Consider the following 12,294-nt stretch of genomic DNA (forward strand, 5'->3'; position numbering starts at 1 on the left):
GTGGGTACTTGGGGGGCAGCGAGGGAGCAGGTGGGACTCTGCAGCCGCTGGGGTCTCCCAGCTGAGACCTGAGCCCAGTGTGGGGATGGGAGGGGCCCCTGTGCAGTCAGCACCAGGGATCCAGGCGCTGGTCCCAGTGACCCGGGGCCACTGCATGCACCATCACCAGTGGCTGGCTGGTTGTCAGGTGGCCCAGGCCCCGCTGAGCCACCCCAGGTGCTCTGATACCCCAGGTGTGGACTGGGGCTCACTCGGGAGCCTCAGGCGTGCACCCAGGTTCACGCGGCTCAGACCACAGGGTCGGGGGTGCCCTGGGGTCTGGCGTCCCTCCTGACTCCGGGCTGGGGCAGTGCTGCCAGAGCCCCAGTGAGTATGGGCCTGGGACGGCCCTTTAGGAGCAGAGGTGCCCCTCTCCGGGGCACCTTGTGCAGACCCCGCGTGGTCAGTGCACCAGCCCAGGAGGGTGCTCTGGGCGGGAGTGCGGCTGGCCTTGCCCCCAGCCGTCTTCACGGCCCCAACAGCCACGGCAGGTGAGGGTCCCCCGTCCGCTTTCTGGGGACTTGCCAAACTGTCCTTGAACTGACTGGGAACCACCCTGTGGGCGGCCACGTGGTCTGGGCCACGTGGCCCCACGTGGTCTGGCTATGCGGGGGCCAGCTCCTCTCACCGCCAGCCCTGCCGTGGGCGCGTCTTCTGTCCAGCGCCACGGGCCCAGCTGCAGGGTGGACAGACTCATTCCCTGAGGTCTGCTCAGCACCCAGACCTTAGACGACCTGTTCCTGGCCCGGGCAGGGGGCTCGTCGGCCACCTCCCCCTGGACACGTGGGCCGTGCCCTCCCTGTAAGTCTCAGGTTGGTGCCGACTCAGCCGGGCGGACCCAGGGGTGGCCCGAGCAGCGTGGAGGGTGGGTGTCGGGGCCTCCCCGTGGTGTCTGCAGGGAAGGCTCGCACCCCCTCACGCACAGGTCAGAAGTGACCGTGGGCGAGAGTGGCCATCGGGTGGTGTCAGCCCCACCACCGTGGCCAGAGGGTCAGGCTGTGAGAGCCCCGGGGCCCAGGGCCTGGGACCTGCGCCCCCGGCTCCTTGCCCTGAGGGCCTCCACACCCTGCGGTCTCCCCACAGTGACACCACCGTCTGTCCCCATGTCCCTCTGTGACCTGAGTTCAGAATCCCCGGCCGCTGTGTCCGTTTTTGCCCCAAGGTGAGCCTGGGGCTGAAAATCTTTAAATTCTTTATTTGAAAATACAAACGTGATCTCATAAAACATTTTTAAACTGCTCTGCACAGCAAATAAAACTCAACTTTACATATGCTGTACATTTACACAAAAACAATAAAAGATATGCTGATGTGGGCGCTCCCTCTGGGGGAGAAGCTGCGGCCGGGACAGTGGCCCCTGCGGGGGCGCCCACGGGATGGAGGCGCAGGGGCTCCTGGAATGTTCCTGACGACCACACCCCTCCCTGAAGTCAGCGCACATCCACGACCGCAGGCAGATCTTCTGGGGCGGCGCCTGGTTGCCACTCAGCCAGACGACGCGAGCCTGCAAACACCTACACTTGGAAGCTGGACAGTGGGGCCAAGGTCACCCTGACCGCTGGGGACGCTGGGGCGCGTGCGTCCTCACCGCCAGGCTGGGCCTGGGGCTCTCGCACGCGCGTCAGCTCCTCCAGGGCGGGTGGGGACCCACCTCAGTGACCGTGACCATCTCTGGCCAGCTTCTGTGCTGAATAAATAAGGTCTCTCCATACAAACGCACTTCACTTTCTGTAAAAGGGCTCAACAAGCACACAGTTCTGCTCCTGAGGCAGAGGCCGCGTTCACGCCCCACAGAGGCCACAGGTCACGAGGGCGGCAGGTCGTCACCCCTGTGCTCGTACTCATATAGCTCGACGGCGCCCAGGCCGGTTGGCACCTCGAAGAAGGGCCTCTGGGCCAGCGGAGACCGCAGCGCGCTCAGCTTCTGGTCCACGGGGCTGAGCTCTGCCTCGTACCTGCAGGGAGGGGCTTGGTGAGGATGCGGGCAGGCGCGCGCCCCACCTGTGCTCCCCTACAGCCAGAGGTGCTGCTGGCAGCCCCCCGACGCGTGAGCGCAGGACTGCCACGCCGACGGCCTCCTTGCTGAGTCCTGCCCGCGGGGAAAACAGGCACGTCCTCCACCCAAACTCCTCCAGAGGGTGGGTGGAGGCACCCTCACTGTTGCAGGAGGCCGTGACCCCAATTCCAGGATGGTTGCCAGGAGGCCAGCGTGACCCCGGTGCCAAAGCAGGGCACAGTGTCACAAGAAAGTGCAAGTAATCTCTGCAGCACAGTCCAAGGACAAACGAGAAGGCCCATGAACCGTGACCAGGTTTGTCACGGGAAGGCAAGGCCGGCTCAACCACAAGAACCTCGCCGTATCTGTATCGGCAGACGACAGGCGAGGAGCCATCTGGCCAAGGCACCTGACAAAGGGCAAGATTCAGAGTCTCTGCGGACGGCGGTGAAGCGGGGTGTCCGCAGGCTGGGGAAGCACGTGGGCGGAAACATCCCACAGCAGCGTCACGCTTCCTGGGCAGCGGGGGACTCCACGCCTGACGTGGATCAAGGCCAGGCCGTCTCCCTTCACCACTTTCCTTCAGCATCGTGCTGGGTGGTGGGGGAACCGCAACGAGGGGAATAAACCGTATTTCTCTACATCACCAGTGAACTGCGGGGATGGAGACTTTAGCAGGACCTTTCCAACACCGAAAACGATGACGCACTCAAGTACAAATCTCACAAAATACACGTAAGATCCATACACTGGAAATTACAAGACACTGGCAGGAGAAATCAGAGACCTAAATAAACGGAAAGAGTGCCTTGTGGATCAGGAAACTCGATGTCACTAAGGTGTCACTGTACCCAGAGCGCTCGTTCCTTCCTCAGAGTCTCAGCTTAATATTGTGTAGAGACAAGCCTGTTCCTAAGCGTCCACATCAAAACAAAGGAACCAGAGCAGCCAACACCACGCTGAAGGGTGCAGGGTCTCACCACGCAGAGGCCGGGTTACCTCGGAGCTGCAGGAAGCACAGCCGGGGGGTGGGGCGGCAAGAGGCCAGCCACACCGGTCACGGGACAGACGGTTCCGAGACCAGCTCACAGGTGGTCACCCGGTCACGGTGCCAAGTCTCACCATGTAGAGACCCGGCTCAGCCCAGTAAACGTTCCCCAGGCTCTTCCCGGACAGTCAGGCCGACTCTATATGATTCACACAGAAGCCAGAGCAACTGGAGTGACCCAGACGATTCTGGGCAAGACCAGAGTCGGAGGCCTCGCTACATGAGTCCACTGCCCCCACCCCGAGGCCACGGCAGGCGAGACGGCGTTGCACTGCTGGCTGGACAGATGAGCATCAGCAGAACCGAAGGAGCTCACAGACAGACCCCACAGACACGGTCAACTGATTCTCCACAGAGATGCTGACCTGGGGGTCTTGCGTTAAACTGGACATCCACGTGCATAAAGAAATAAGCTGGACCAGACCCCATGCCCCGCAGGGGAGGTCACTCAGAGCAGACCACAGACCCAGCATAAAGTGGAAAACGCTGAAACTTCCAGAAGGGTCTCTGTGGCTTTGGATTAGGCAATCCTTTCTTACACGCGACACCAAAGCCCAGCCCGTAAAGACAAAGTGACAAATGGCAGTTCATCAAAGTTCACAGCGTCTCCTCCGTGATACACAAGGTTAGGAGAAGGAAGAGATACACCACAAACCGCTGGAAAATACAAGTCCCCTCCCTCCAGAAGGACTTGTATCCAGAAGGTAAAGGACCCCTGAGACTCGATCAGAAGGAAACAAGTCACCCACGATGGGGAACAGACAGAAGACACAGCCATTCACCAGAAAAGGGCAACAAGGACACGAACAGCTAAAGCCAGGGTGCAATCCTGCTGCACACGTCCGAGTGGCTACAATTTAAAAAACAAGCCAACCGTAACCACGGCAGAGCCGGCGAGGCTGTGCAGCTGCGGGAACGCACGCCCAACGCTGGCGGGGACGCAAAGTGGCGCAGCCACGTGGGAAGATGGGTGGGCGGCTCGTGGAGGTAAAGGTGCGTCTGTCTACCAGGTGACCCGGAACCCCCTGCCCAGGTTCTAAGCCAGGAGACGAGCGCTTACAGCCCCACAAATCCAGCTCGCACAGCTCGACACCAGGGCCGGCCACACGTGCCCAGGCCCGAAGCAACGGACACCAGCAAGCCAACGTCCGTCGCTGCTGAGGACGCGGCCAGGTGTGAAGGGGCCCAGCTCCTGACGCGCCCAGGGACCCGCAGGGCTCTCGGAGGCCTCGTGCTGAGAGCAAAGGCGGGCATTCAGGGGCTGTGGGGTTCTACCTCTGTGACCTTCTGGAGAAGGACCACCTGGACCAAAGACAAGGCCTAAGGGTGGGCGGGATCTGGGGTGACGGGCGTGCTCACCCTCCTGCCCACTCGGAACCCCCTCAGGATGGTTCCCTGGGCAGGCAGAGCTGCTATCAGCAAACTGAAGCCCCTCCTCAGAGGCAGAGGGTGACCCTCAGGCCCTGGGCTTCACCGCCACCCCATGCACCACACGAGCAGCCGTGCCAACCCCGGCCCCGGTGCCGAGCAGCCCCGTCAGGGGAAGAGGCAGGTCGGGAGGCTGTGGGCGGGGGTCCGAGCCCGCCAGGGACGCAGGCATGAACACTGGACCCCAACACTCCTCTACTGCAAGGCTGCTTTCAAGCCTGAGGACCAAGGCCCTGGGGGAGACGCCCAGTCCCCAGCCCCGCTCCCCTCAGCTGTCCACACCCGTCAGCCACGGGGGAGGAGGGACATCGTCGGCAGACGTGCCCACTGAGCTACAGCCATGCTCCCCGACGGGAGACTCCACGAGGGGCTGCCGTGCCGGCTCCCCCGGCCGCCCCTCCGCAGGGGTCTGCGCCCCTCCAGCCGCCTGTCGGTCCCACCCGCAGAGGGCAGAGGGAGCTCAGGAGACGGAACCCTGGGAGAGCCCGTGGGAGCCGGGGAAGGAACTACCTCAGCAGCAAGCCCTCCCGGGGTCAGGGCGGCGTGAGGCCGGGCGGTGGGGAGTGGGGCGGGGGGCTGAGGGCCCGGCCTCCGTGGGTCCCTGCCCTCCGGGGGGACAGCGGCACGTGGAGCGGGGCAGGTGTCTCTTGCCTGCGGCCTCAGGCCTCAGGCCGTGACATGGGGCGAGTGTCCCCGCGTCCCGGGCCCCCATGCCCGCCGCACCCTTACCCGTCCTCCCAGGGCTCCCCCATGGCCTCCTCAGCCACCAGGATGTCGTACTCCTCAGCGGCGTACCTCTCCCAGTCAGACAGCTCGGGGCCCTCGCTCTCGCTCTCCTGCGGGAAGCATGCGCGTCGTGTCACACGGGGCGGGGGGGGGACCCAGAGGTGCCCCCCTGCGCCCCCTCCACGCCCCCCTACTCACCCTGAACAGGGAGATCTGCTCTCTCTGCTCGTGGTCCAGGTACTTCTCGATGTTGAAGAAGGTGTCGAAGAAGACACTGGCCAGCTTGCACCTCTTCAGGTCGTGAAGCGTGATCCTCCCTGCGGGCGAGGGCGGCACGTGAGCACACGCGGCTCCCACGCACGCCCAGGAGCCACGTCACCTCCGTGCGTGCGTGCGTAACGACACGCCTTAGGACACGGCACCCCCTGCCGCGAACCAGGCCACGGGTATGCGCAGAAGCCCGGGGGGTGGAAGGGGTCGGGAGACAGGGCCCAACACAGCGAGGGCCGCCCGCCAGTCACCTGAGGGCGGGACCCAAGCTGCCCTGGACCCGCGGACATGGGGCAGGAACCCGCAGCCAGGGCAGGAAGGCCCAGGCCACCATGGCCCCCGGTGACGACACCTGAGACCAGGGTCCAGGACACGGACGCACGACACCGACTAAGGCGGGTGGGTTCGGGCAGACCCTCCCTTTGACCCTGGAAGGTGTCCTGAGCACCCCAGGACAGACGCACCTGGTGGGCTCCCGGCTCCCACACCCACCAAACACAGCCCGGGGGCCCCAGCACAGGCCCTCTGAAGTGCTCACACCAGGGGTCCCGGGCTTGGTCTCCATGTGGGCCCTGAAGGAGCTCAGGCACAGGACCACGGGGCTGGGGACCACCTTCCCAACCCCCAAGAACCCACTCCCCCGGGGTGTCCCTGTGCCACTGGGGGACCCGCCCCCCGGCATCACCTTCGCTCTGGGGCTTCACCAGGTCCAGCATCTGGCACAGGCAGTCCTCAAAGGGCAGGGCCTCAATGGCCATGCTGTCCAGCCGGCGGCACTGCTCCTCATAGAAGTACTCCAGCTCGAACATGGACAGCACCCCGTCCCCATCCAGGTCCATGCAGCGGAACCAGTACTCAATGCTGTGACACCGGGCCACGGTCAGCATGGCCGCCCAGGACGGACCCTACCACCCGGGGACCCCTCCCCCAGTGCGAGCCCCGCCTGGGACAGGTGCCACCACCTGGGGACCCCTCCCCCGGTGTGAGCCCCGCCTGGGACAGACGCCACCACCCGGGGACCCCTCCCCCAGTGTGAGCCCCGCCTGGGACGGACCTCACCACCCGGGGACCCCTCCCCCGGTGTGAGCCCCGCCTGGGACAGACGCCACCACCCGGGGACCCCTCCCCCAGTGTGAGCCCCGCCTGGGACAGACCTCACCACCCGGGGACCCCTCCCCTGGTGTGAGCCCCGCCTGAGACAGGCGCCACCTCCTGGGGACCCCTCCCCCAGTGTGAGCCCCGCTTGGGACAGACGCCACCCCCTGGGGACCCCTCCCCCAGTGCGAGCCCCGCCTGGGACAGACGCCACCACCCGGGGACCCCTCCCCCAGTGTGAGCCCCGCCTGGGACAGACGCCACCACCCGGGGACCCCTCCCCCAGTGCGAGCCCCGCCTGGGACAGGCGCCACCACCCGGGGACCCCTCCCCCAGTGCGAGCCCCACCTGGGACAGACGCCACCCCCTGGGGACCCCTCCCCCAGTGCGAGCCCCGCCTGTGTCTGACCTTGCTCAGGTGGATCACGGAGCGGGGGCGCCCTCGCTCAGGGGTGACCAGTAGCCCCTGCTTCTAAGTGTTCTAGCAAGTGGAGCAGAGGACAGCTGCCAGACACTCACCTGGTCGGGGTTTTCTTGTCTTCCTCGGAGATCAAGAACCAGACAAAGTCAGCGTAGCTTATTTTTCCTTCTTTCTGCACTTTTTTCCCTCTGGATTCAGAGCCGAATCGAGAGACAAAGACTGCGTCAGGGAGAAGCAGCCTGAGGACGGGTCCCCGCCCACCTCCCCCGGGGCGTGGGGAACCCTGCGTCTGGCCCAGTCCTGTACCCTTGGTTCCTACTCGGGACAAGGCCTGAGACAGACCATGTGACCCGGAGGAGGGTCCCTGGGGCCCAGCTCCGGCAGGAGCAGCTGCCACGGTCACAGCCTCAGGTGCAGGGGCCTGTGTCCCCCGACTCACGACCTCGTGGCAAAGGCGTGTATGTGTCCCAAGCTACGACCCCGTGTGACAATGGCGTGCCCCTTACATGTGACCTCATGTGGGTGGCACGTGTCCCTGACTCGTGACCTCGTGTGACAAAGGTGTGTACGCGTGTCCCTAACCCACGACCTCACGTGACGATGGCACGCACTCCCAGAGCACGGCCACCTCACATCAGGAGCGAACGAGTCAGGTGCGGACGCGCGTGCGGAACGTCAGCCCACACGCTGACGGGACCAGCTAGCTGAGCGGCGGGCCTCACCGCGTCACGGCTCCCGAGAAGATCCTCTCGATCATCTTGGTAGATATGGCTGCGAAAGAGGAAGCAGGCCGTGAGCCCCGCACGCCGCTCCCGGCCCCACGTCGCAGCCTCGCAGGCGGCTGGGCAGGCTCAGGTCTGAATGCCGAGACCCAAGCCCAGTCAGGCGGAACCCTCGGGACCCAATCTCCTGCTCCCGGCCTCCCTCGGGCGCTGCCCGGCACGTTCCAGTCCAGGACCTGAGCCCAGAGCAAAGCGAGAGTGAAGAGCTGGCCCAGGGGCCCCAAGACAGAGCGGGCGGTAAAGGCAGGACACACACGTCTGCCCTTGCAGAGGCTCTGCCTCCAAACACTCAGTTTGCTGTGATCAGCACACAAATGCATCCAACCCCCAGGCAACTAAGAGGATAAAAGAGTGAAAGACACCAAATTAGTGGGCTGGGGCTGCCATAATGACGGGCGGCTTCAACAGCACACGTTATTTCTCCCCCAGTCCCGGAGGCTGGAGTCTGAGATCCAAGGGTCAGCAGGGCTGGTCCCTCCCGAGGCCTCTCCCCTGGGCGTGTAGACGGCCATCTCCTCCCTGGGTCCTCACAGGGTCGTCCCTCTGCGTGTGTCTTGACCTCCTCTTCTTATAAGGACACCAGTGCTATGGGATCAGGACCCACCCTAGTGACCTCATTGTACCTTCGTCCCCTCTTTAAAGACCCCATGTCCAAATCCAGTCACATCCTGAGGTCCTGGGGGTCAGGGCTTCATCGTGTTAATTTTGGGGACACTTTTCAGCCCATACCCGAGACCTATAACCACAAAAATGGAGAAATAAAGACAAAGTGTCTTTTCCCCCAAGTCATCCTGCCTCAATGAAAGTCACCTCTAATGGGAAATGACTGGATGGTGTCAGAGGCTGAACAGTGTTTCTCAGAAAGACATGTCCACGTCCTCACTCCTGGGCTGTGAACGGGACCTTATGTGGAAACAGGGTCTCTGCAGAGGTGATGCAGTGAAGGGTCTGAGATGAGGTCCTCCTGGAGGAGGGTGGCCCTACATCCCATGACAGGGTCCTTCTAAGACACAGAAGAGGAGAGACCCAGACACAGAGGAGAAGCCACGTGAAGATGGAGGCAGAGACGGGAGGGACGCGGCCACGAGCCCAGGGATGCCTGGAGCCCCCGGAAGCTGGAAGAGGCGGGAAGGACCCTCCCCTGGAGCCTCTGGAGGGAGTGTGGCCCTGGGACACCTTGACCTCAGACGTCTGGTCCCCAGGGCTGGGGGAGGATGGATTTTAAGCCCCTGATTTGCAGTCATCCGATACAGCCGCCTCAGGAAGCCCCTCCTGGATGACAGTCCTTCATAAATGCGTTGATTTTGGACCTCTGGCCTCAGAACTGGGAGGATAATTTCCTGTTCTTTGAGGGCCCGCCCCCACCCCCCGCCTGCCACGATGAGAGCCCCAGGGAACTGGACAGCTGACTCAGACTCACTGCCATGACCGGCAATCTGAGAACAGAACCTGCTCGTCCGTGGGACACGGGAAAGGTCAGCTCTGCCCCTCTGCCCGTTCCTTCCCATGACGTAAGGAGGAGCCCTGCCGCCTCTCGTGCAGGACCTGGTAGGTTAGGAAGCGGCAGAGGGAAGGGAAGGGACGCATCACGGCGCTCACGTCCACAGCTGGGGGGCTGTGCCCGAAGCCACCCAGTGTCCTGTGCTGGCCGCAAGACCACGGTCCCCACAGTCAGTCGTGTCTCGAGGCCACAACGCCACCAGCCTTTCCTGGTGACAAAGCCCTAACACCAGCCCCACGAGATGCCCTGACGTGAGACCTCGACGGGGTGGACACAGGGATGTGGGCACCAGGAGAGAGTCGTGGGGACGGGCGGGAACAGGTGACCCCCGATCTGGGGAACCACGTGCCAGCCACCACGGGTCTGCGCCTGGAGCTATTCCCGAGATCACAGAGGCAGTTGGAGTTGAGACCAGGCGTTGAATTTAGGGACGGAGTTGAGAGAGACCCACATCCGCTCAGGCGTCCACACGCCAGCGTTCACGGCACCCTCGCGAGGCCAGTCAGAGAGATACAGCAAGCAGACGGTGCGCCGGGGAGCTCATGTCAGGGGACCGTCCGGGTCCCGTCGACCAAAGACAAAACATATGCCCGGAGGATTGAGAAATTCGGTCGTGCGTGTGGGTATATGAAAAATCCGTTATGTGAAAATGTGCAGTCTTAAGAAAACTGTTTCTAAAACTAAGAACCCGCGGCGCACTTAAATTCTGGTCCACTCTACACTCTGAACATGTGATTTCTTGTCACGGGAGGTGGGAGATGATCATTTTCTCTTATCCCAGAAGCATTTACACTGGATCCCCCGCTGCTCCTGAGCTGTGCGGAGGCCAGAGTTCCCCTTTTCAGGCCCCTCTGCGATGAGAACGCAGGGAAGCTCAGACAAACCCAGAAGCCAGAAGTGAAATCTCTCAGGGAACCGCGTCTCTGCTCCGCCGCTCCCTCCCCTCAGGACGACTACTGGGGGGCCACTGCTGTCCGACCCACCACAGCCCGAGAGGCCCCGAGCTGGAATTTGGCCTTGGGACGGTGCCCCGAGCCGCCCACGCAGACAGAGCACCGTCCACCCCACGGACAGGCGCTCGAGGCCCCGACACAGAGCAGGAAGCCGCGGGAGGAGGGAGGGAGGGGAACGCTGCCCCACCTGCAGAACAGGTGTTTGCTCAGCTACGGGAACAGGTGCTGGGAGCTCAGGGCGGCACCCAGACTGGCCCACACTGGGGCTCATCAGGAGACCGGGCATGAAATGATGGGTGGGGTGGCCCCCAAATACCTGAGGACAAATGGAGGGGAGGTGGGGCGGGGAGAGCGGGGGGATGGACGGATGCGGCCTGTGTGTGGCAGCCACTACCTCTACTCAGGACGGGGCTCCACGCCCCCAGAGAGCGCCTCCACCAATGGCAGGGCCTGTGCATCCCGGTCCCCGTGCCTCCCGTGCTGTGACCTGCGCCCGCCCCGGTCCCCGTGTGTCCCGTGCTGTGACCTGCGTACGCCCCGGTCCCCGTGCGTCCTGTGCTGTGACCTGCGTCTGCCCCGGTCCCCGTGCGTCCCGTGCTGTGACCTGCGTACGTCCCGGTCCCCATGCGTCCTGTGCTGTGACCTGCGTCCGCCCCGGTCCCCGTGCGTCCCGTGCTGTGACCTGCGTCCGCCCCGGTCCCCGTGCGTCCCGTGCTGTGACCTGCGTACGCCCTGGTCCCCGTGCGTCCCGTGCCGTGTCCCGTGCCCACCCCGTTCCCCATGCATCCTGTGCTGTGTCCCATGTCTGTCCCGGTCCCCGCAGGTCCCGTGCCGTGTCCCGTGCCCGCCCCGTTCCCCATGCGTCCTGTGCTGTGTCCCGTGTCTGTCCCGGTCCCCACAGGTCTCGTGCCGTGTCCCGTGCCCACCCCGTTCCCCATGCGTCCCGTGCCGTGTCCCGTGTCCGCGCCGTTCCCCATGCGTCCTGTGCTGTGTCCCGTGTCTGTCCCAGTCCCCGCAGGTCCCGTGCCGTGTCCCATGTCCGCCCCGTTCCCCACGCGTCCTGTGCCGTGTCCCGTGTCCGCCCCAGTCCCCACGCGTCCTGAACCATGTCCTGTGTCCGCCCCGGTCCCCAGGGTCCTATACTGTGTCCCGTGTCCACCCCAGTCCCCACGCGTCCTGTGCCGTGTCCCGTGTCCGCCCCAGTCCCCAGGGTCCTGTGCCATGTCCCGTGTCCGCCCCGGTCCCCAGGGTCCTGTGCTGTGTTCCGTGTCCACCCCCGTCCCCATGTGTCCTGTGCCATGTCCCGTGTCTGCCCCGTTCCCCACGCATCCTGTACTATGTCCTGTGTCTGCCCCTTTCCCCACGCGTCCTGTGCCGTGTCCCGTGTCTGCCCCGTTCCCTACGCGTCCTGTGCCGTATCCCATGTCCGCCCCGGTCCCCATGCGTCCTGTGCCGTGTCCCGTGTCCGCCCTGGTCCCCAGGGTCCTGTGCTGTGTCCCTGTCTCCCGTGTGTCCTGTAGGAGGAGACCAGAGGCAGGACAAGGTTCAGGCCTCGAGGGTCAGGGGAGGCAGCCACGCTGGCCTCCCTGGAGACGCAGGAGCCCGGCAGGGCAGCGCCCGCCCCAGTGCTGTGTCCCCGCCGCCCGCAGGCCGCGTCCTCACCGTGGTCATTGTGCCGGGCCAGGTCCTGCGCGTCAATGAGCAGGTCGTGGTCCGTGTCCAGCTCCCAGAACTTGCAGTAGATGACGTAGAAGTGCTCGTAGGAGAAGAACTCCGTCAGCTGGTTGATGTCCACCTCGTCTTCCAGGAGTGCCACGTTCTGCCAGGACACACCCAGAAAACCGCTGCCAGGAACCTCCGGCTGCAGCGTGGAGACGGGCCTCCCGCAGGAGGGACACCCCCCAGGAGTCTCACGTCGTGAGGGCGGAGGGTCAGAGCTGGTGGAGACCTGCTTGAGGGCTGGGAGCCCAGCACCCAGGTCGGGGTGCGCCCGGTCAGGTCTGCGAGACTGCAGCACGGAGCAGCCCAAGCACGT

The 12,294-nt window shown here is 64.3% G+C and overlaps 1 protein-coding gene across 6 annotated transcripts in view; it reads right to left on the bottom strand.

Moving 5' to 3' along the window:
* Positions 1–1,218: 1,218 nt before the first annotated feature.
* PPP2R3B (protein phosphatase 2 regulatory subunit B''beta) overlaps positions 1,219–12,294 on the bottom strand; it is a 52,698-nt gene continuing 41,622 nt past the window's right edge. For 3 of the 6 annotated variants that reach the window (XM_033417443.2, XM_033417445.2, XM_049704889.1), the window contains exons 7-13: positions 11,922–12,120; positions 7,746–7,794; positions 7,122–7,211; positions 6,193–6,368; positions 5,436–5,554; positions 5,241–5,347; positions 1,219–1,994 (exon numbers count right to left, since the gene is read on the bottom strand). In XM_033417443.2, the coding sequence (XP_033273334.1) occupies positions 1,844–1,994; positions 5,241–5,347; positions 5,436–5,554; positions 6,193–6,368; positions 7,122–7,211; positions 7,746–7,794; positions 11,922–12,120 (891 nt within the window). In that variant the 3' untranslated portion in view covers positions 1,219–1,843. The remainder of the gene's footprint in view (positions 1,995–5,240; positions 5,348–5,435; positions 5,555–6,192; positions 6,369–7,121; positions 7,212–7,745; positions 7,795–11,921; positions 12,121–12,294) is intronic. The other 3 variants (XR_004480240.2, XM_033417444.2, XM_004286274.4) reach the window with 3 other exon arrangements.

Source organism: Orcinus orca, chromosome X, assembly GCF_937001465.1.
Source record: "Orcinus orca chromosome X, mOrcOrc1.1, whole genome shotgun sequence".
Classification (NCBI taxonomy): Eukaryota; Metazoa; Chordata; class Mammalia; order Artiodactyla; family Delphinidae; genus Orcinus; species Orcinus orca.